Source organism: Cibotium barometz, chromosome 27 (assembly GCF_041138505.1).
Source record: "Cibotium barometz isolate CiBa-2024 chromosome 27, ASM4113850v1, whole genome shotgun sequence".
NCBI classification, from domain to species: Eukaryota; Viridiplantae; Streptophyta; class Polypodiopsida; order Cyatheales; family Cibotiaceae; genus Cibotium; species Cibotium barometz.
Window position 1 is genome coordinate 19,000,852 of NC_141072.1, and position 21,794 is coordinate 19,022,645.

Here is a 21,794-nt window from a genome sequence, read left to right on the forward strand (position 1 = left end):
TTGAATACCTGTTAGGCTTTATTAGAGGCATAGAGGTTTTAGTTTTGACCGTTGGCTTGCGTCTGATGCCTACTAAAACATCAGGCTCTTTGGGAATAGTTGGCGGATTGGATGAGGAGGGGGGGGACTGGACCAAGGGCTGAGGGGGGGGAGCTTTATTAGCTAGGTGAGGGAGAATGATTTGAGGGTTCTTGATAGGACAGTTCCTGATGAGATGACGCTGTTTCCCACAGTGGAAACAGGAGTTTGGCAGGTGCTTGTAGAGAATAGGTTGGGTGATAGAGAACTCCCCACATCCAATGGAGATCTCTTCCGGTAGGGGGAGAGACAGGTCTAGCTCAACGAGGACTTGGGGGTGCCATGCAGGATTGTAGTCGGTAAAAGCTTTGGTGCCTAAGACTTGACCTAGGGGAGCTAGGATGGCTTTGATCCAAGGAGTAAGGTGAATGGGAAGGTTAGGGAGCTCTACCCACACAGGGTACACTGAAGATTTTAGGCCATCCGGGTTGAAGTCTTTGGTCCACCTCATAAAGCAAAATGGGAGGTGCCTAAACATCCATTGACCCGAGCTGATGACTTTCATAGCCATGCTGGCCTCTTTGAACATAAAGATGTAGTATCCTTTAGCCAGGGCTTGAGTGAGCGTAACCTCTACCCCTATAGGGGACCAGCTGTCTCGGATCCAGGCTTTCACTGCTTCCTTAGACGGCCGCGGGCCAAAGAGCAGGCCAACCAGACATCTTTCAGAGTACTCTTCAACTTTGTTCCTGACCAGTTCAATGGGAAGACTTACATGAACCGACAGGGGCTGAGGGTTACCTTTTTCAGCTGTGTTGTTAGATTCTTTCTGTAGGGCGCCATTAGTGATATGACTGTCTTCCTTTGGGGGGATGGGGGCTTCTTTGGGTTGATCACAGCTTTTTGCAGCTACTAGCAGCTCTTTAGCTTCCTTGAGTTCTTGCATGAGACGAGAGTTTTCCTCCATTACTGCGTCTATTAATGAGTCGTCTCCCCAGGGTTTGTCTGGGGGTTGGTTCCATGGGTTTGCTCTAGGAACTTGCAGAGATGATGAGGGAGAGGCACCGGTAAAGTGACTGCTGAGCATTTGATTGGATTTTGCAGGTGATGGGAGCTGGGGACGAACAAGGGACGGGCTCCTCCTCTCAATGCCCATGCACTTGGGAGGGCATCCGCCCGCAGAGAAAGAGAGGCGACGATGCAGCTTGGAGGGCGGGAAGCAGCAGCTGGATTCTCACAGCTTTTTCATGGGGTTTGATGGTGTGTGCGTGAGTTCTTTCTAAGAAGGCAGTTGTGTGTGTGCTTGAATGAGTGTCCACATGTGTGTTTTCAAGAAAGAAGGCATATGTGAGTGAGTTGAGTGCATGTGGGAGTGATGCGTGCATGTGTTTGTGTGCTTGAGTGTTTTAGATCGTGTATGTGTGAGTTTAGGGGGGAAGAAGGGAGAACTCGAGTGTGTGGAGGGGAGAGGAAGGGGCGAATGACAAGTGGCTATGAGGGAGAGAAGAAAGGGGGAGGGAATGTGTGAAGTGCATTAGGGGAAGGTTGAGGTCTATGGGGGCCCTTTAAGCTGCCATATTATGTTTTTAAGTACTTTTGCTTAAGGACTCTAAGCATACTTTGACTAGGCCTGACAAGGGGATCTTTATGCAATCATTATTTGAATTTCTATTTTTTCAAATATATATTTGCTTGAGCTAAAATGGGGGTAACTTTTTGGTTTCCCCAAATTCAAAATGGCTGGAAAGCCTTCCCTCCTCTCTTCCCTCCACGTTTAGGTCCCCCCCCACTTTCTCTCTCTACATTCTCTCTCTAAGATGCCCTCGTTTCTCTACCACTCTCTCTCTTCCCCTTTCTCACATTTGGGTGTGCCATGGCTCTGCATCTCTGATTAGTAAGCTTCCATAACCTTTGAACTTCCAAATGCAGATATCTCACACTCTCTCATCCTCCATGCCTCATCTTTTTATCATTTTCTGCTCTCTCTCTCTCTCTCTCTCTCTCTCATGTCTTTCCCCCATTGAAGTGCAGAAAATCCCTCTGTCAACCTCCATAGCTTCAAAGCTTACCATTTTCCATTCTTGCATTGTTTACCATACATATCCCCTACTTCTGTCTGCAATCTACATATCCCCTACTTCTGTCTGCAATCTACATCTCTCTCTCTCTCTCTACTGCATTATGCTGCAAAACCTCAATCTACCATTTTCTATGCCTCTTGCCATCTTCCTTGTCCTTTCTCCTATTACCTAATCAAAAGATCTATGACCTTCTAATATTTTTTACAGCAAAACTTCATTGCACTCTCCTCAGAATACCCTATCCTCACTCTTGCATTGTGTTCTACAAGAAGCTCTTTTCAGCATTGCCTAACCCTAAAGAAAATGCCACTTGAAGATATATCTAACAGAGCACCAAAGTTCAGGTTACATGTAGATTTGGCTGCTGAGTATGCTACAATCCGCAGCACAAAATCAAGTGGTGTGACCGATGTGCCATTGGGTACTCTTCGATCACAAGGGCGAAAATGTATTGACCTCTGGACGAATGGATTCATATACCCTATTGACCCGCTCACCAATGCTCCACCTCATTTTGTTAATATCACTACATTTCTTAGTTATGTAGGTGATGGAGCTAATGGTCTATTTGGCTATTGTAGGAGTCTTATTTTTGTTGCAGCTTAGGAATCGCATTCAAGACTGCATTTCCGAGGCTTATGGCTTGAGTTGCAGAAGCAACACAAGAAGGACATTGATAGGCTTGAAGAAGTGGTGAACAACTTGAAAACTCAGAATCAGGAGCTCCAGCAGAACAACTTTTTGCTTAAGCAGGCCTTTGATACTGAACGGGACAAGGTGAATGCAGCCAAACAGGATGCACGAAACAAGCAACGACATCTTGCAAGCCTGAAGAAGCTTCCAGTAGGCTTTCGACAACGGAAAAGAAAGCGTCAGTCCCTAGAAACCTTGGCAATCCTAAGTGGAGCAAGAAAACGTCGTGTACGAGCAACAAGGTAACTTCTATTCTTGCCATTGTTTTGCAGGCCTTTCTGTTTTGTGAAACATATTGATGTTATTTTGTATTTATGTTCCATGTAGAGATATTGCTGGGGATATGATGGGATATGAAGGTGGTGCTGAGGAATGTAGAGCAGGCATATTGAAACATGTTGTTAAGTTATCAGACATATATAAGCTACTAGAAGATCCCACATGCAAAATATCTAAGCAAATCCGAAACAGAATTTCTGGAGAGCTGCAAAATATGGTAAGCCCCATACAGATTATGGATGCATGTGATAGTGCTGGTGTCAGTAGGAAGGGATATGAAGCCATCTACAGGGTGTTTACACTAGGTCATCGTGCTAAAGGTTTTCTTCGACCCATGCTACCAACTCCATACAGTGTAACCATGGCAAGAAAAAGTGCAAACTCAGAAATTGCGACCATGTTAGGTGGCTACCGTCATGTGGAGGATGCTCTGCCTGTATGTACTACAAAGGTATTTGAATACAACAAGTACAACAATGTCTTTATTGATTTAAGGACCCTTCAAAGAGCTATGATTTCTTATTATGGTCTAAGCATTGAGGAGTGCCAAGGTCAGGCTGTGTTTGTGTTAAAGCTTGATAAGTGTCAAATTGTAAAAGGACGAAAATTAGAAAGAGTCAGCCTAACACTTATGAACAGGGCTATCAAAGGAAATATGGAACAGGATGATAATCTTCTTGACTGTAATGCACAAGCCTCAAATTCCAACAAGGGAAGTCAATCTCAGGGAAAAGATTACTATGGAGTGCAATCAGAAAAGAATATATGGTGGTTGGCAGCATTTGAGCTTCCACATGAGACGAATGATACATTGTGATGGTACCTTACCCGAACAGGCATCCCAAATGTCATATCATTGCAATCAAAAGGAGAAACTTTGCATGTGGAAGGTGTAGGAACATTTACAATTGAGTGGCACATGGCAGGTGATTTAAAGACATTGAAGTGTATGCTGGGATGCAAGCTAGGAGCAAATACTTTTTTTCCATGTATTTATTGCTGCCATTCAAAATCAGAGTATATTGATCACGGCAAAGCTTCAGGCAAGGTTGCAGCCACCAAGACGACCAAATCTCATGCAAAGGGCAAGAAAAATGTACAACCAACTTATGAGTGCAACGCAAAACAAAGATCCAAAGAAACCTGTGCAGTGGGTTAATGGCATCATGAATTGTAATACCAATTGTCCGCCTAATCGTGATCAAGAAGATATCTCATGGAGCCCTATATTAGAGATTCCACTTTCCCGTGTTCATATTTGCACGCTTCATGCTAGGTTACGCATAATGGACAAATTACTGAAGTTACATATCAATTATGCATGGAATATGGAGCCTGAACATCTTCGCAACGAATGCATCAGTAAGCTGGAAGATGTCCTTTCAAGTGTGGGGCTTCATGGTGGTGCTGTAAAGTTGACTAAGGATACTAAAAAGTCAGGACCGGGTCAGGATAATCCAAACAAAATATGCATGGGTGGGTCCAAAGCAAGACACCTTCTCTCAAATTACGAGGGGTACAATAGTCACACAAAATATGAATTATGGAAGGCCATTTGTGAATGCACCACTTATCGTGGGAATAATGCAGAGCTTGGTCTCAAGCGGGCAAGGCTGTGGGAGTCACTTGACAAAATGATTCAATTGCTAGAAAAGGCTCCACTTGTTGCTGAGGAGATTGCAAACTTGAAGACTGCAATACATACATTTACTCAGCAAATGGTTGATGCATGGGGAGAAACACATATCACCCACTATATGGTATTTACTTTTCTATCTATTTACTGATATTAATCGCCAAATAGTAAAATTCTGATATGATCTTTGTTGCAGCACATTATATTTGTCCACGCACAGTTTTTTCTCAACGAATATGGTCCAATGGCAATTTGGAGCACCCAAGGAATGGAGCGCTCTCATTATCAAGCTAAGGCAGCATACTTTAAGAACACGCGACATGGTGGAGGTGGTAAGGAAAAAAGTAATGCCTTGCATGAGATGTTTAATTGGTTTTATCGCAGTTTGGGAGGTCGACGCCGACAGAAACCAAAAGGGCAGGTGTCATTACTACGAAGGGTTGTAAAAAATGTCAATCTGCAACGAGCAATTGCATGGCGAGCATCAAGTGCCGTGCATGGGATGCGTGAGTGGTTCGCTGCGCGGAGGCGTATGGGTCGAAAATGGGTTCCATATTAGAAAATTGTAACCTTTTTTAAGTTAGAGCTTTTTTTATTAATGTCGAGATTTTTTTTATTAATAAGTTTTTTTTCAAAAACTATATAAACCTGTGAAAGTGAGTTTTAAAATTACATTTTCACGTTCATTCACTCGTGTAAGTCAATGGATGGCTAGAACTAAGCACACTGCACGCAAAACTGAGAACCCAAACGTACCGTCTGGTGCACACAACTTAATACACGCAGTAGCCGCGGCACAGGCATTTCAACAAGTGCAAAAACGTATCAAAAAGAAGCATACAAGCATGGACAGAGAGGTAGAGACCCGACAGGAAGATGTACAGCTTCTCAGGACTGGACAATATTGAGGATGTCTCCAAGCAGCCTGGAGACACCGGCTCATTTAGAGCCACGCGTACACCATTCCCCCGACCTCTCTCAGAGGCTGAGCAGCAGGAGCGTGTGCTGGAAGAGCAACAACGCCAGATTGATGAGGAGGAGCATAGAAGAAGAGAGCAACAGCAAGCCCTATTCCCTCAGCAGCTACAAGAGGAGCTAAGGGTCGCATTTGAGGAAGACCAGGAAGCACTTCTGTGTATTGAGCAAGAGCAGTTTCAACAGGCTGCTGACTTCTATGAAGCAGAGGAAATAAGCCATCGTGAAGAGCTGGATAGGCTCTTAGCACAAACACTACATGAGGAACTTGAGAGGCGTCAGCCCCCGTCTCCACCTAAAAAACAAAGAATAAAGATTCGTGTCAAGAGAAAGAAGGAACGTGCAAACAGGCAGCAAGAGGTGGAGATGGAAGAGGAGGATCGACGACAAGTAGAGGAGCAAAGGGAGAGGGAAAGACTGGAGCAGGAGGAGCAAAGGGAGAGGGAAAGACTGGAGCAGGAGGTGCAAAGGGAGAGGGAAAGACGGGAACAAAGAATTCAAGAAGCACGCAGATTAAAACAAGAACAAGAAAAGAAGAAGGCAGAAGCAAGTAAGAGAAGACTAAATCTAGATCCAGCCGAGCAAGAAAGGCGAAAAAAATTTAGAAATGATAGACAGCCATGGGAAGAGAGGTCGCATCCACCACCACCCCCTGTAGCCAACAAGAAGAGAAGATGGAAACCAGGGACCGTGGCTCTGCGAGAAATCAGAAAGTACCAAAAGAGCACAGACCCCATCATGGCGAAGGCCCCCTTTGCAAGAGTTGTAAAAGAAGTCATCGACAAGTACAGTGACAGGGTCACTCGGGTACAGAGTACGGCACTGGAGGCCCTCCAAGAGGCGTCAGAAACAATTTTGGTCTCTCTGTTTCAAGATTCGGTGCTGTGCCATGCTCACGCCAAAAGGGTGACCCTAAAGCCTGTTGACATGGCACTTGCACTACGTTTACGTCAGGAAAAAGCGCTCCATAAGGAAGGCTTTATAGGATAGGATTAAGCTTTTAGGCGGCGGCCTTTGTGCCTTTTGTAATCTCGACATTGTAATACATTTTTTTGAATCTATAAGATATTGTCAATGACTCGTTAACCAACGTATTCATTTGTTTCAACTGTTATAAAAGCAGACATTTCATTTCTTGTACTGTTGTTTGAATGAGAGAAACTGTTGATCATGTATTAAGAGCCTTAGTTAAACAGGAACAAAATTTATATTACTGATAAGGTGATTGTGAAACATTATCTTGTTATACGTGGCATTGTTGTTGGCATTGAACAGAGGATCCTTACATAGTGCAGAAACAAAATTATATTGAATTTATTTTCGGCCCGAAAAAAAGGCTTAAAGCTCAATAAGGCCTTAGAAAAGCTCAGGGACAAAAAAAAAGTTATTTGGGGCTCAAAATCACCTGGTGAAGTCTGGCATTAGATAGAACATTTTTTAAAAAAGCAACAGTTTTCTTTTTTTTATGGTTCTAGGCAGAGTAATCATCAAAATAAAGTGCACACAATGCATTTTTGTGTGAAAAAATGATCAAAAAAAGGGATGTGCGCTACGGCGCGAATTTAAGCCTGGCCTGCAATTTGAAAGGCTGAAATTCGCGCCGTAGTGCACAGCCCTTTTTTTTTAATTTTTTGACTCTATCCAGCATTATGTGCACTTTTTTGATGAAAAATATGCTTACAAATATCAAAAAACATAAAAAATTTTGATTTTTTAAAAATTGTTCAGATTTTGTACTGCCAGATTTCAGCTTGATGTTAAGTGACATTCAAAGAACAAATATTTGATCATTATCAATGAAATTTCCTACACATTCACATGCCTGCCAAAAGTTTAGAGGGCACAGTGCTGACACAACAAATAAACAAGAGAAATGGTTCAGACTTCTTAGAAACATTACAATTAAAAAAGTATACATTTTGTATTGATTTCGTAGAAAGAAAATTACAAGTTCCTGAGAAGATTTCTGAGAGCTTCTTTAGCTTCATCACTCTGTGTGGTTTTCTCACCTAGGCTATTAGCTATAATAATAGGATTGGTTACACCTTTGGAGATTGAAGTGGCACAGTGGCTTAGCACGTGGCCGGTGTAGTTGCCTGCAAATGTGTACATGGCTGCCTCCCTGCTAATAAGTATACATTTGTTTGCATTATTTGCTAGCCCATCTTCGGTGAGAACCCCACTTAGAGCTTTACACTTGATGAGCTCTGCTTGTGCCTCCTCAGAGTACTCTAAATGGATTACTCGAATAAATGATGGAGAGAGGCTAGGAAGGTAATGAATCAGGGAGGTGTCTCGTCCATCGGATTGCACACGAACTCCACCTCCACGTGCAGCAAACTTGTCAAAAATATAAGCTTTCTACAAGAGAAAAAAATCAGGTGTTAGTAATAACTCACTTATAAATATGAAGGCACAACTTTGATTTAAACCCACCTCAATGTCATCATCACATTGGCTAATGCGTGGGTTGCATATGTCTATACTGCTTCCACGCTGCTCAACTGATGTATCTACATGCAAGCGCTTATGTGGTTGAAATGCTTCTTGAGGGACACTTTCATACTCTGCTGCTACATTTTCTATAGCAACAAGAGCATTGGAAACAGTTTCCTCAATTGTACGTTCTGTATCATAACCTTGGAATGCTAGCGCTTTGGTAAGATCATGGTCATCAAAATCAATCTGTACACCTGCAGTCTGTTGCTCAAGTGTGTCTTCTTTGCAGAAACCAGACCCAATTGCTAATATGCTTAAGGCCTCATCCTCCCTTAACCCCAAGGATTTACAAATGTCATCAAGGAAAAGAAATTCCTTGTTATCCATGATGATGGGATTCAAAGTGGTTACATCCAACTCAGGGATCTCTTCTACAATTTCATCCCCTTCGAGGTCACGATGAGGCTCTTCATCCTCAGTTGACCCTTGTTGGAGAAGCACCAAGGCCATGGACGCTTCAGCTTCTTCTGAGAAAACCTCTTCCACCTCGCCTTTGGATTCCTTCACAAGAGCTACTTCCTTTTTCACTGCCTTTCCCTTCTTTTTTTCTGTATCCCTGGCTTCTTGCAGAAACATTGCTAACGTCATATCCCATGAAAGGAAGGTGGTGCCTACATTACCAACCTGCAATTCATAAACGGTGTCATCATCTTCAACCCTATAATTGCTAGATGTAAGCCCTTTCAAAAATCGGTTGAGCCTGAATCGGAACGACGTCACCATGGTACAGATGCCTAATTAAGTCCACTGGAACCCATTTAGTGGTGGATTCAGGCAATTGCACGACATATTGTGCCACTACATCATTCATGTACTGGACCTGCTCTTGAAAAGCCTCTGCATGAAGGTCTATAGTTTTTTGCATATCGATCACCCCCTCAAAAATGGCGATGTTCTCACCTGCACCTGTTGAGAGCCCAATTTTCTCAAGTTTTGCGCGTAGCGAGTTAGAGCTTGAAGCCATGGCGGGATATTGAAGGGAAATAGAAACTGCAAGATCTTAAGAATGAAATGAGCTTTATAGAGCAAAACCTATTCTTATAAAGCATTCCACTATAAAGTTTAATAAATTTATAGAACATACTTAAAAATTTTAAAATTAACAAAATTAAAATCCAAATTGCAGTGAAATACAGAGGACATTGGGACTATGGTGCAATCAATAATTTTGTATTCAGAAGTTCACCGCTACAAATGATCGCCCAAAATCACTCAAAATGTTACCTAAGTCTGCAACTTAAAAGTCTTTCAAGCTAAGGACCCTAGGGGGCTCCAATGACACACAGAGTGTATGTTTCTCTGACCTTTGACGCATGGGTCGATTAGAAACAACAAACTTGAATTGGTTCCTTACATTAAAGGACATGACAATACGATCTCTCAACTGAGCAAAATTCCAATCATCATTAACTACCACTGTATGCTCCTCTCCTGGGTGAACTTCAATATGAAGTTCTACCTCCTCCCTAGCATAGAGATCAGAGTCCAAAGCCTCCCATTCACCATGCGAGCATTTCCACCTTCTAATAGGGTACACCATAGTTAGATTTTGCTTGCCTATCTGATACCTGCATCTTACCATTGACATTACCGCTGAGCACTTTATTACATCGCCCTTATGTTCTGCCACCTTGGTGGTCCAATCGCCTTTTAGAAATGTATCTAGAGCTTCAAAGGCCCCATCTTTGCTTATCCACATTGTTGGGGTGCGATGGAACTTGCCTGCTTTGAAAATAGCAATAAACACATGTAAAGGCATGAAAAGAGATACACTTATCCTGTGGGATCCATATGCAGCCTTTAGGCTTGACTGAATGTCATGGAAAATCCTGCGCTGAAAGCTCTCCATTGTAGTGGGGTCTGGAATGGGCCATTCCGGGCTATTTAGTGCAGGAGGAGAAATTGGCTCAAGTGCTCCAAACCTTCCCCTCTGTGGCACAACATATGTTGCAGCAATGAAAAATACTCCTCTATTTGCAAGTTCGGAACTTGTTTCCCCAGCATACATAAGCCTACCTAGATCAACATGACATGCTTCGAAGGTCCCTGTAAAACATTCTAGAGGCTGCCATTCCACACATGTTGAAGGGAAAACATCTGCATACAATAGAATACATTGGAGTTCTTGATATCCACATAGTCTTCATGCAAGCATTTCTCCAAAGCAAAGAAACATTAAACAAGGACTGAAACTTACAGTTAGTTGAGAACCGTGGTGAGTTCTCATCTTCAAGATGTATTTGGCTTGAGGTGTAAACATGTTGCACCTCTGCAAGCCGCTTTCCATCCTTGTTGCAAACTTTGAATTCTAAGATCCTTCCTTTCCAGTGATGGCTTGTGGAAGCCATGTGCCTTCGAGGAACCTTGTGTGCACCCCTCAAACTGGGCTGCATTGTTATCCACATGAACCGCTTAAAAACGGTAGGAATCCAATAACCTTCATCATCCTGTACTGTGGAAATAGCCATGGACTCGATAGTGGATGATGGCCTGCGTACACACTGAAGAGCCATAGATGGCCCAAATGAAAAGAAAGTGAATGTTAAGAATATGGCAAAAAAGCAAATACCTGCTCAGAGACAGAGAGAGAGAGAGCTAGCTAAAGCTTCAAAGAAGTTTGCTGCAAATCCATACACACACACACACAATACACAGACACACACACACACACATGCACACACACACAGAAAGCTAAACCTTCAAAAGAAAGCAAATGAGAGATTGCATTAGGTGCCTGCATGCACAGAGAGAGAGAGAGAGAGAGAGAGAGAGAGAGAGAGAGAGAGAGTCTGATAACAGAGCTTCCTCTAGAGAGAGAAAGAAGGGCTGATAACAGAGCTTCCTCTGAGTAGCTGGTAGCAAAGAGCTTTCCTCAAAAGAAAGCTAATGAGAGATTGCATTAGGTGCCTGCTTGCACACAGAGAGAGAGAGACCTAGAGATAGAGTCTGATAACAGAGCTTCCTCTAGAGAGAGAAAGAGGCTGATAACAGAGCTTTCTCTGAGTAGGTGGTAGCAAAGAGCTTTCCTCAAGTTGGGGATGAAGATAGGGCTGCAAGTGAGGGTGTAGTGAGTGGTAGATGGGGAAAGTGGGTTAGTCTAAAAGGGAGGAGAGAGAAACACGCCCCTACTTTTGGAGGGAAGAGGGAAGTGAGGGGGGGTAACTTTTTGAAACTTTTCCTTTAAAAAAATATTTAAAAAAAAGATATTGAAGATTTTCTTTGCTGGCAGATCTGAAAAAGGTAAGATTCCACCTTTGACCACAAGATTTAGGGTCTTAATCAACCCAACGTTTTTGTACACATGTATTTTTCCTATTGGCCTTCACACTAATCATCTCCTTAATCTCATGGCAGCTTAAAGGGCCCCCATAGACCTCAACCTTCCCCTAATGGATGTAAATGGACTTAAAGTTCAATGTGAAGGGTCTTGCAACTTAGGGCAGCCCCCTTAGGTTTGATTCTTTTTGTATATAAACCCTCTTTTCAAGGGAAAAGGGGTAATTCCTCTCATTTTTCAGAATCTGAGCTACGAGTGACCAACTCCCTCTTGCTCTCTTTCCTTCTCCTCTCCTACCTGCTGCTACTTCCCCCTCTTGTACGCTTGCTCATTTCCCTCTCTTGTATGCTTGCTTCATCCCCCTCTTTTCTGCTTTCTCTTTCCCCCTCTTCTATGCTTTCCCCACCTTTCTCTCTTGTAGGACCGGACATAGCTAGGCCTGACATCCCTCCTCGGACATATCTAACATCTTCACTGATAAGTTTAACTATTTTGTGGCCTCCACCTAGAATGGTTAACACCCCTAAAGTTTTAGGGTGGAGTTGGGCGATTCTATATCTTTTGTAAAAGAGAATATTCCTAAAATTTGGAGAATATTTCAAAAATCTTAGGGAATATTCCATAAAATGCTCTAAAAGTATGGTTTTTTTTTGTGATCTTGATGACAAAAATCCGAATTTTATTTTTAATTTGGCTTCCCAACCTCCCAAGGTAGGGAATATTTGCCTAGATTCATAGCAATATTCCTAGGCGGCAAAGTGAGATGGGTGCCTAATTTTCTAAAATTCACCTAAAAAAAACGTTGCCTCTCTCGCTGTCTCTCTCTCTTTATGGAAAGAAAAAATATATTACAAAATTAGAACAATTTCTCAACTTTTACTGTAATATGCAATATGGAAGGCATTCTTATATCGCGAAATGAATTCAAACTGGCAAGTTTTAGCATATTATGGAATGATCATATTACAAAATAAATATAGTTGTCAACTTTTAGCATATTGTGGTGTTATAGAAGGACAAATTACCTACCAAAAAAATTTGTTGAATTTGGACTTTGGAAAGTCCAATTCAAAAATGGACTTTGTGTGAGTCCAAAAATAATGAATATTGCATTTATAATTATGTATTTCCTAAATATAATGTAGATGGTTATTTAAGATTTTTAGCTAGCATTTTATATCCTATTGGCCATAATTAATTTTTTTTATTTCAAATGAAACTTGAAAATTTTAAAAACCAAAAAAATTTGGAGTCTCTTGTAAGCTATAAATAGTTTGAAGAAATAAAATGTGAATGATTTACATACTCGAACTAAGCATGTATAAAAATGATTGTATAATTTAATGCAATCCTTTAAAGTCATGAATCTCTTATTTGGAAGTCTTTAGTAGAGAGTTTGATTGGATTCAAGCATATGTACAAAAACCTCAATCATACCTTTTTGAGATAACAAATGGAGTTTCTTTGAGAGAGGACAATATATATATTTTTGAAAGTATAATGTAGCTTTCGGAAAATGAGAGAATTCTAGAAACCTATAGATGTGGCTACACTGAACTATCCTTGATATTATCCTTATCTTCAATATAGATGAAGTACTTGTATGAATTTCCAAACAACGAAATATTTTAGGTGGTTGTAGCATCACAATTGTGGCAAATACTTTTAGAAGTTTGTTCCAATATCTTTCAGGAAAATTGGTTTATGGTTAAATGATACTCTTTTGCAAAGCTAGAAGTATTCACATAAAATATTGGGTATAAATCCAATGCTTGCTCTATAAATCCAAGGCTTGCTCTTCCCCACTGCACATATTTTTAAGACCACATATCTTGAGGAAATTCTCCATGTGGATGTTTTTTGGTGTAGCATATATAATTTTGGCACCGCTAGAGAGATTCGTTAAGCACGTGTGGGTGCCTCACTTAAAGAGTTGGATCAATGGAGAAACCCTTGAAGTTGCATCTTCTACCACTAGACTCAGCAAAAGGATGGTTATAATTCCTTTCAAAAGGAAGAGTAGACCCGAAATTTCTATTCCTCGAGTCTATCACACATAGGGATGGTGACGGTCCCATCCCAACCTTGTGTCATTCCAATCTTCAAAAGCTAGAGACTTGAATAATGTGAGGAATAGAGATTGGCTGCCAGCTAGTTGGAAATTTCACCATGTGCTTGCACAAAAGCTGCAAAGTTCCAATGAGGGTTTGTAGGTTGAGAGGCTTGGTCCAATTTCCATCATATAGTTATAAATTGCCCCAAAAATACAGGCTGGCTGATGTCTGAAATTGAAGGGTTCATCTTTAGATTGTCCTATTGTTTTACCATCTGTTTAAAAATAGTTTAAATTAGAAGCTTCCAAACAAGGTGACATGTGGTGCCTTCTCAGCTGTACTAGGTGTGTGCCAGCTAATTCACCGACGCTAAAGCCTTTGCGTGCTTGAATTGAAAAGTTGGACTTGGACTCTGGAGGCTTAGAAGTTTCAAGTCGCTGTTTCAAAGCTGCAACAAAAAGCCAGATCACATGTGTGTCTACTTTACAGGCTGGCTTTTGGGTTGCCTTTTATTTCAGGGCCCAGGGGTCTAATCACCAGGGGGTTGAATCTTCGCCGACCGTCGCGTGTTCAAACTCGTCGCCTCTGCGTCAATGCACCTGTAAATGTGCATTGACGCACCTGTAAATGTGCAGGATTCCCAAAGAACCTATAAATGTGTAGTGTGTGACATTACCACTCACCTCACAGGCTCACTCTCATATCCGCACTCAAAAGTTCAATACTAGAATCGTCTGCTCTTCACTTTCAATGTCTCTCCCTTGTCACTTCTTGCCCCTCACATTCGGTCCTCCCCACGCTCCATAGACTTCGTTCAGTTTATCGTCTTCTCCTCTTCGTAGACACATATCGCACAGGTCCCCCTTGTCGCTGGCACGGCATGCCAACATCACGTCCACCTCCGCCGCTTCTCCTGCAGCATCTTTCTTCCTTATTCCTTTTCGCATTTTTTCTTTTTCAGCAAGCTTTGCTTGTGCCTGCCGTCGGTAATTCCTCTGTCAAGTGTTACCAGCCGGACAAGATTACTCTCCTCAAATTCAAGGCCGGTTTCTACGATCGAACCGGCGTGCTTGGCTCCTGGAGCGGAAGCACAGATTGCTGCAGTTGGAAGGGCATTACTTGCAACAGGTATGATCGTACCCTCTCATGGTTTTCACGTAGAGCATAGTTTTGCGCTTGCTCAGATTCTAAAACGATGCATCCGTTGCAATGTTCGGCTTCTGATAATCTTTTCTTGGTGCCTTTGCAATGAAACAGGTTGGGACATGTGGTGGGCCTCGATCTCGGCTACGCTGCCTTTGACCTTAGCCGTGATGGATCAAAGCAGGGGGTTGTGGGTGTTTATCTCCCCCGTCTACGAAGCTTGACTCATCTCAACCTGTCTACCGTCAGCATCGGCGATTTCATCCCTCGTCAGCTGGGTTCCATCTCCACCCTCACTTCCCTCGCATTGAACGACTGTGGCTTCTCTGGTCCTGTTCCTGAAGCTATAGGCGATCTATCTAACCTGGAAGTGCTGGATTTGAGTTCTAATAGTCTCAACGGAAGCATACCCGACGCACTTTGCAATCTGCGGGGACTTCGATCTCTTTCCCTGGGCGTCCGGAATGCTTTTAGCGGCTCAATTCCTTCTTGCTTCGGTAGCTTGTCGCATCTGGGTTATCTAGACCTGTCTGCCAATCAGCTGATGGGGGAAATACCGACGGGGATTGGCAAACTGCTCCAGCTTCAGCATCTGGATCTTAGCTCCAACAATTTTAGCGGCTCCATACCTATTGAATTTTGCAAGCTCACCCAGCTTCAATACTTGAACCTCGGCATCGGCACTGCGACCGTTCAATCTGGGCCCGGATTGCTTGGGGGTAGCCTTCCCAGTTGTCTGGGATATCTTTCCGGGCTTACATATCTCAGTGTTTCAGCGAATCGTTTGACAGGCTCCATTCCTTCTTCTCTTGGCCGGCTATCACGCCTTCAGTACCTCCAGCTCGATGGCAATAGGTTTAAGGGTCGGATACCAGCCAGTCTTGGAAATCTTTCGGAGCTACTTGTGCTCAACCTCCATCAGAATAATTATCTTTCCGGCGAGATCCCTTCATCACTTGGTAACCTGGCAAATTTACAAGAGCTCCGAATAGGCGGAGGGGATGTTGGCGGACTTTCTGGTTCGGGAGTGATCGTATTCGGAAGCGGTCAAGAAGACTCTTCAAGTGCGTTGGTTGGTACCATCCCAGCAAGCTTGGGTCGGCTTTCGAGCCTTAAGATTCTTAGCATCGCTGCGTCTAACAGGTTAATCGGGTCTATTCCTCCCGAGCTGGGACAGTTATCTAGCCTCAATTGGCTTCTGATTAAATACACCGGCGTAACGGGAACAATTCCCGATTCCTTAGTCGGGTTACAGCAACTGCAGCTACTTGATCTTCAAATGAATTCTCTGTCTGGATCGATTACCCCGTCTCTGGGAAACCTGGCCAAGCTACAGTACCTTTTTCTTTACGGAAACAAGCTCAGTGGCAGCATCCCAGCCCAGCTTGCAAACCTTTCTGCTCTTTCCCAGCTGTCACTTGGCGCTAATCAATTGACAGGTGCAATCCCGACAGAGCTATCCAACATAGTGAATCTGACGGCTCTAGATCTTTCGAGCAATCTTCTCACCGGGCATATACCAGCAGAATTCGGCAACTTTGACAGTGGAATCCTGTTGGATCTTTCCGACAATTTGCTGACAGGTAGTTTCCCCGTCACACTATGCAGTCTATCTACAGTTACCTTATCCAATAATTTCCTCAGCGATCTGGATCCCCATGGTGTGCCAAAGGTAACCGATCGGCTATCTCAGCTCCGTCTGACCTTCAACAACCTGTCCGGTCCCATTCCGGACTGGATTTCGCAGCAGACCAGCTTGATCGAATTAGACCTATCCAACAACAAATTATCAGGCAGTTTGCCTTCCTGGCTTTACAGCAATCCCCCATCTTCTCTAGGTACTCTAAATGTTTCCCACAACTTGCTCTCTTCGAGTGTTCCTTTCATCCCTCGCATCAATACCATTGATTTGCACTCGAATCAGTTTGAGGGTTCTTTCTCCTTTAATTACTCAAACATCGACGACCTTCCCCCTTTCCTTTACTATCTGGACTTGTCGGAGAATTCTTTCTCAGGCTCGTTGCCAGACAGTCTGTATGCGTTCGAGGGTGCTGATAGCTACTCTGGTGTAAATTATCTGTCGCTTGCTCGAAACAATTTCGTGGGAGCTATTCCCAGCTTCTTGGGCGATAGGATGCAGGAAATCAACACTCTGGACATGTCATACAATCAGTTCACAGGTTCGATACCTGCAAATCTGGCACAGATCACCGGCATTTCGGGCCTTGTCTCGGGGCTGCAGACGCTGGACCTTGCGCACAACAAGCTGAGTGGTGAGATTCCTCAACAGTTGGGGAACGTGACTAGCCTGAAGAATGTGGATTTCGCCTACAACGATCTCACGGGTCCATTACCCACACAATGGAGCAATTTTAGCGCTGCGGATTTCGAAGGCAATGCAGGTCTGTGCGGTGCCCCTCTTCCCCCCTGCAAATAAGCTTCGGAGGAAAGGCCCAAGGGCCGAGCTGTCCAACCAGGCTCTGCTCTGGCCTGGAGTGCATTCAAAGTTTGATCCAACAAGACACATCGCTCGGAGTGGCTTCAATGCAGCAGATGATAAGAGCCTGAAAAATTGTAACCATAAATAATCAGAGTATATAAAAAAAGTAGTGTATTATTGCGTCCCGACTCATCACCTTACAAAACTTTAGAAATAAAAGCTTAAGTCTGAAGGAGCATTATGTCTTGAAGTCACCGTGCACCCTGTTTTTTGACGGACTGTATGTACTTTCAATTTGACCTGTATACCTTTCTATGACTAATTTTGATAGCTGCATTACCAAAAATTTTCTTTTCTTTTCTTTTCTTTTTATTTCTTTCCTTTTTCAGGAAAAGGATGGTTATAATTCCTTTCAAAACCCTCTTTCACCCTCAACTCCTCTTCCGCGGACTCTCCCTACCCCTCCCCCCCCTTTCCCCTCTTTCACTCTCAACCCTCTTCCGCCCCCCCTTTTAGCGCCCCCCCCTTTTCCCTTTTTCCTCTCACCATAACCCTCCCCCTACGCGGCAGTCCGCCGCCCCCTTTCCTCTCTACCCTAGGCCCCCCTCTTGCGCACCTCTTCCCCCCTTTTTTGCTTTCGACTACCCTCCTGCGAGCCTCTCCCCCTTCCCCTTGCCTACCTCCCACCCCCTTAGCGACCACCTCTCCACCCTTTCCTTTGACTCCCCTTACCCCCTCCTTTGCGGTAAACTTCAGCCCCCTCCCTTAACTACCCCTCACCACCTTCCCCCTCGCAACACATCCTCTCCCCTGGGTTACCTTCCCCACAAAAAAAAAAGAGAGAAAAAAACACACAAAAAAAAAACTTTCGAAAAGTCATTCTTCATTTCCTTCTTTTACCTTGTTACCACTGCTTTCTGAAGCGATGGTTGATGATTTACTTCGCCACCCTGTGCCTTGCCAACACTCCATCGCTCGCTTCCTCCGGCCATTGCATCACGGCCCTTCCATGGCCCTAGCTTTTACGCCAGCATCTGTCATGGTCATTTGCAGAAGAACCTCTATAGCGATGAATTCCCTCGACAAAAACTCTACAGCGATGGAAACTCCTGGTTCTAATCTATGGTCGCCTCCACTAATTACCTCACCACAGTCTCCACCTCCCACTTCCACCATGGTCCCCGAGGTAACTTTTTCCACCCCTTCTTTAATTTCATCGGATTCCTCCTCATCATCAAGTTCATCTTTTCAAAGTGATTGAAAAGACACAAGCGAACTTGGCATAAGCAACATGCATGAATGATGAAGGTCTTGATGGGCTTAATGAAGACTCAAGGAATTTTTTGAAGTTCCACTTGTGGCTACAAATGGAATGCTTGGCTTAGGATATTAGCCAACAATAGATGACATTATGAAATTCTATGTACTTCAATGGAGTTCTCTTCTAATGGAAAGTATCTTATGATAATTTTATGAATTTGAAAGTCTAAGAATAGATTTTTGTTTTCAATGTCAACATATGTTGAGCTCAAGTGCATGGAACATCTTTCATAGTATTGAAATGATGATGTATCTATAATGGTCTTTGAATGGATATATATATTCTAATAAATTTAGTTATAATTAAATATGATTATTCTTTTTGTGATGATTAAATTTGATAAAGTAATTATTATCCTAATAAAATAACTTACTATAAATTTTAAATAAAAATAAAAATTTTGAGAATGGGAGAGAGTTCCTTAGATAAGAAATTATAGAGGAGAGTCATATACTTGTAGAGAAAGCTAGTTCATGAAAGAGAGAGAGAAGAAGTACAACTTGAAAAATAAGAGGAACATGATAAGATTGCGAAAACCATACATTAATACTATTAAAAAGCAAAAAAGAAGACTCCATGGAAGTGTAATATTTTTGTAAAATTGCAAAAGTATCATCCATGGGGCTCTCTCTCTCTCTCTCTCACCCTCTCTATGTGAGAGAGGGAGATCTCCCTCTCTCAGCCCTTATCACGCTGCTATACATCTATCTCTCTCCCTCTCTCTCTCTCTCTCTCTCTCTCTCACACACACACACACACACACACACATGCACAGACACCTGTTGCCGTGGCAAATTCATCTCCCTCCCTCTCTCTCTCTCTCTCTCACACACACACACACAAACACCCACAACCTCTCTCTTTCTCTCTATTACACATCCCCACTCTCTCTCTCCCTCTCTCCCTCTCTCTCTCTCTCTCAAACACACACACGCACACACGTACACACACCTATTCTGTCTCTCTTTCTCTCTCTCTCTCTCTCTCACACACACACAGAAACACACACACACTACCATGAAAACAGCTTCTCCCACTTCCTCCCTCTCTCTCTCTCTCTCTCTCTCTCTCTCTCACACACACACACACACATACACATGCTCTTGTTGTCTCGACAGCATCTCACCCACCCATATAGACACATGCTTGTTGCCATGGCAGTATCTCATGCATAAACTCTATCTCTCTCTCTCTCTCTCTCTCTCTCTCTCTCTCTCTCTCACACACACACACACACACACACACTTGAGGCTCCGGCAACAAGATCTCTCTCTCTCTCAGGACCTTCAACATACAATTTCATTAAAGCAACTAAACTTTTTATCTCTAGATGATTTCTTAGCTTGTCTTTTATCACAGTACGTGCACTAAAGCCTCTTTCGCAAATTGCAATACTGGAACATTGTACAAGGGCAACTTGACAAATAGATAATACATTGGGGAATGCATCTTTTCAGAAATCATTGCATGCAATAGATGAAGTTACCTCTGGGGAGACTATACCTCACCCAATCCCTTGATGCTTGATGCTTGAACTTTGTATACTCCTTTTTGAACTGCTCAGGATTGATCACTGCATTAAAATCTTGGACATGAAGCTTTTTAGAGAAACCATAGAACTTACATATTCGATTGACCTCGTTGATGCCATAGGTTTTCAAAGGCCTTTTTAACAATGGATGTTGTGCAGGCACCAACACCTTCATACAACTCAACACAAAGTTGTCATCAAACCTAGAAGTTAAATTTTCAATCACAGCATTTGCAAAAGATATTTGAAAATCCAATGCTCTGTTCAAATCTTCCCCAAACAAATCACGAGTCAAATCATGATCATACATTCTATTACCACGCAAAGCATTTCTCAAACCATATAAATATCCTTTTTCAGGACCATACTTTGGAAGTAAAGCATATCCATTCACTCCATATGTATAAGCATTTATATCAACATCTGGGGCAGCCACATAATATTGTTTGATGCAAGCAATCTCATTGTGTACAAGACTTTCAACAGTAGTGACATCAACAAATTTCTTTTGGAACATTTGACTCAAAGTAGCTAATTCTCTTAAAATGTCAGCCATAAAATGCAAGCAATAAAGACACTCAAAATCTGATAAATCATGGTAAATATGAGGGGCCTCAGTCTTTGTAATGGTAAGAATAGAATCCAAAGATTTCACAACTCTACCTACGGCTCGATACCTGCTTAGCCATCTAATATCAAATGTGTGTTCCAATCGAAGAATAGGGCATGCAAGATCAGCTTGCATGATTTCAAGGCCCTCTAATCTCTTGGAACTTCCATTGAAGTAGCTTGCAATAGCATTGACTAGTTTGTCAAGCTTTTTGTAATACTCCATCTCTTTGGCCACATTTGATACTGCTAAAGCAGCACGATGCGCTACACAATGTATCGAAGTCAAGAAAGGATTCACATGTTTTTTAAGCAATGCTTGAACTCCATTATCTTTTCCTACCATTGTAGCACATCCATCAAACCCAAAAGCAACAAATTTAGAAAAATCAAGGTTCATTTTCTTGAGCTCTTCAAGAATCGCCTCATAAATAGATTTAGCAGTACCATCATGAACACGCACAATTTCATAGAAGCTCATTTTTGGAATGCAAGCACTCTCAAGATAAGAAAGATAAATGACCATATGACCATGTCGAGAGATATCATTAGACTCATCAATTAAAACTCCAAACCATGGACTAGCTTTCTGCAACCTTCTTTATGGTAAAATCCATAAGACACTTTGCCATACAAAATATCATCTCAGCACATGCTTTATCATCATTATATAGAGTAGTAGTGTATGGAGAGCATGACAATCTTGCACATATTTTATGATATGAGAAAAATCTGCAAATGCTATGTTTCTCTTTGCAATGAGATATGCACCTCTAAACAAACATAATAAAGCTTGATCTTTTATCTCTACTACTTTTTGCATACTATTTTGAATGCAATCTTTATTCTCAAATAAGCACGGCATTCATAGCTGCATTATGACAGTTTGTGCATGAGACTTAAAATTACTTACCTTGAAGTTTATCGATCCACCTTTGGAATACGCAGAATGTGGATGAGGATACTTGAAGCAAAATTTGTAAAATAATTTCACCTCCTTATCATCATACTCGAGCCACTTATAATCATCTAGCCATTCTTTTTGAAAGAGTGCACGCCTTTCATTTTTTCGATCATACTTGGCCCTCTCTTCAAGAGACATACACTTCAAGGCTTCATCAGTAACATTAGCAACACTCACACAAGCTGATGATGGACCAGATTCATTCTCAATAACCTTTTTAGCCTTTTTAGAAATGCTAGCCAAGTAAGAAATGTACCTTGTCTTTTATCTTTTG

The 21,794-nt window shown here is 42.4% G+C and overlaps 2 protein-coding genes across 2 annotated transcripts; both read left to right on the forward strand.

The window, feature by feature from the left end:
• Positions 1-1,216: 1,216 nt before the first annotated feature.
• Positions 1,217-14,128, forward strand: LOC147623135 (uncharacterized). The gene is made up of 4 exons (XM_086821735.1): positions 1,217-1,270; positions 2,754-3,034; positions 3,120-3,235; positions 14,031-14,128. Exons 1-4 carry the CDS (start codon positions 1,217-1,219, stop codon positions 14,126-14,128), a joined length of 549 nt encoding a protein of 182 aa, XP_086677861.1.
• A 37-nt stretch (positions 14,129-14,165) lies between these two features.
• On the forward strand, positions 14,166-17,343 carry LOC147623136 (uncharacterized). The gene is made up of 2 exons (XM_086821198.1): positions 14,166-14,640; positions 14,770-17,343. Exons 1-2 carry the CDS (start codon positions 14,393-14,395, stop codon positions 17,090-17,092), a joined length of 2,571 nt encoding a protein of 856 aa, XP_086677324.1. The 5' UTR covers positions 14,166-14,392; the 3' UTR covers positions 17,093-17,343.
• Positions 17,344-21,794: the final 4,451 nt, after the last annotated feature.

Coding starts and splice junctions, on each gene's coding strand:
- LOC147623135 (XM_086821735.1), top strand. CDS start 1,217: ATGCAGCTTGGAGGGCGGGAAGCAGCAGCTGGATTCTCACAGCTTTTT. Junction 1,271..2,753: donor TCTCACAGCTTTTTCATGGG/GTTTGATGGTGT, acceptor CTTGAGTTGCAG/AAGCAACACAAGAAGGACAT. Junction 3,236..14,030: donor GCTACTAGAAGATCCCACAT/GCAAAATATCTA, acceptor CTTTTATTTCAG/GGCCCAGGGGTCTAATCACC.
- LOC147623136 (XM_086821198.1), top strand. CDS start 14,393: ATGCCAACATCACGTCCACCTCCGCCGCTTCTCCTGCAGCATCTTTCT. Junction 14,641..14,769: donor AAGGGCATTACTTGCAACAG/GTATGATCGTAC, acceptor GCAATGAAACAG/GTTGGGACATGTGGTGGGCC.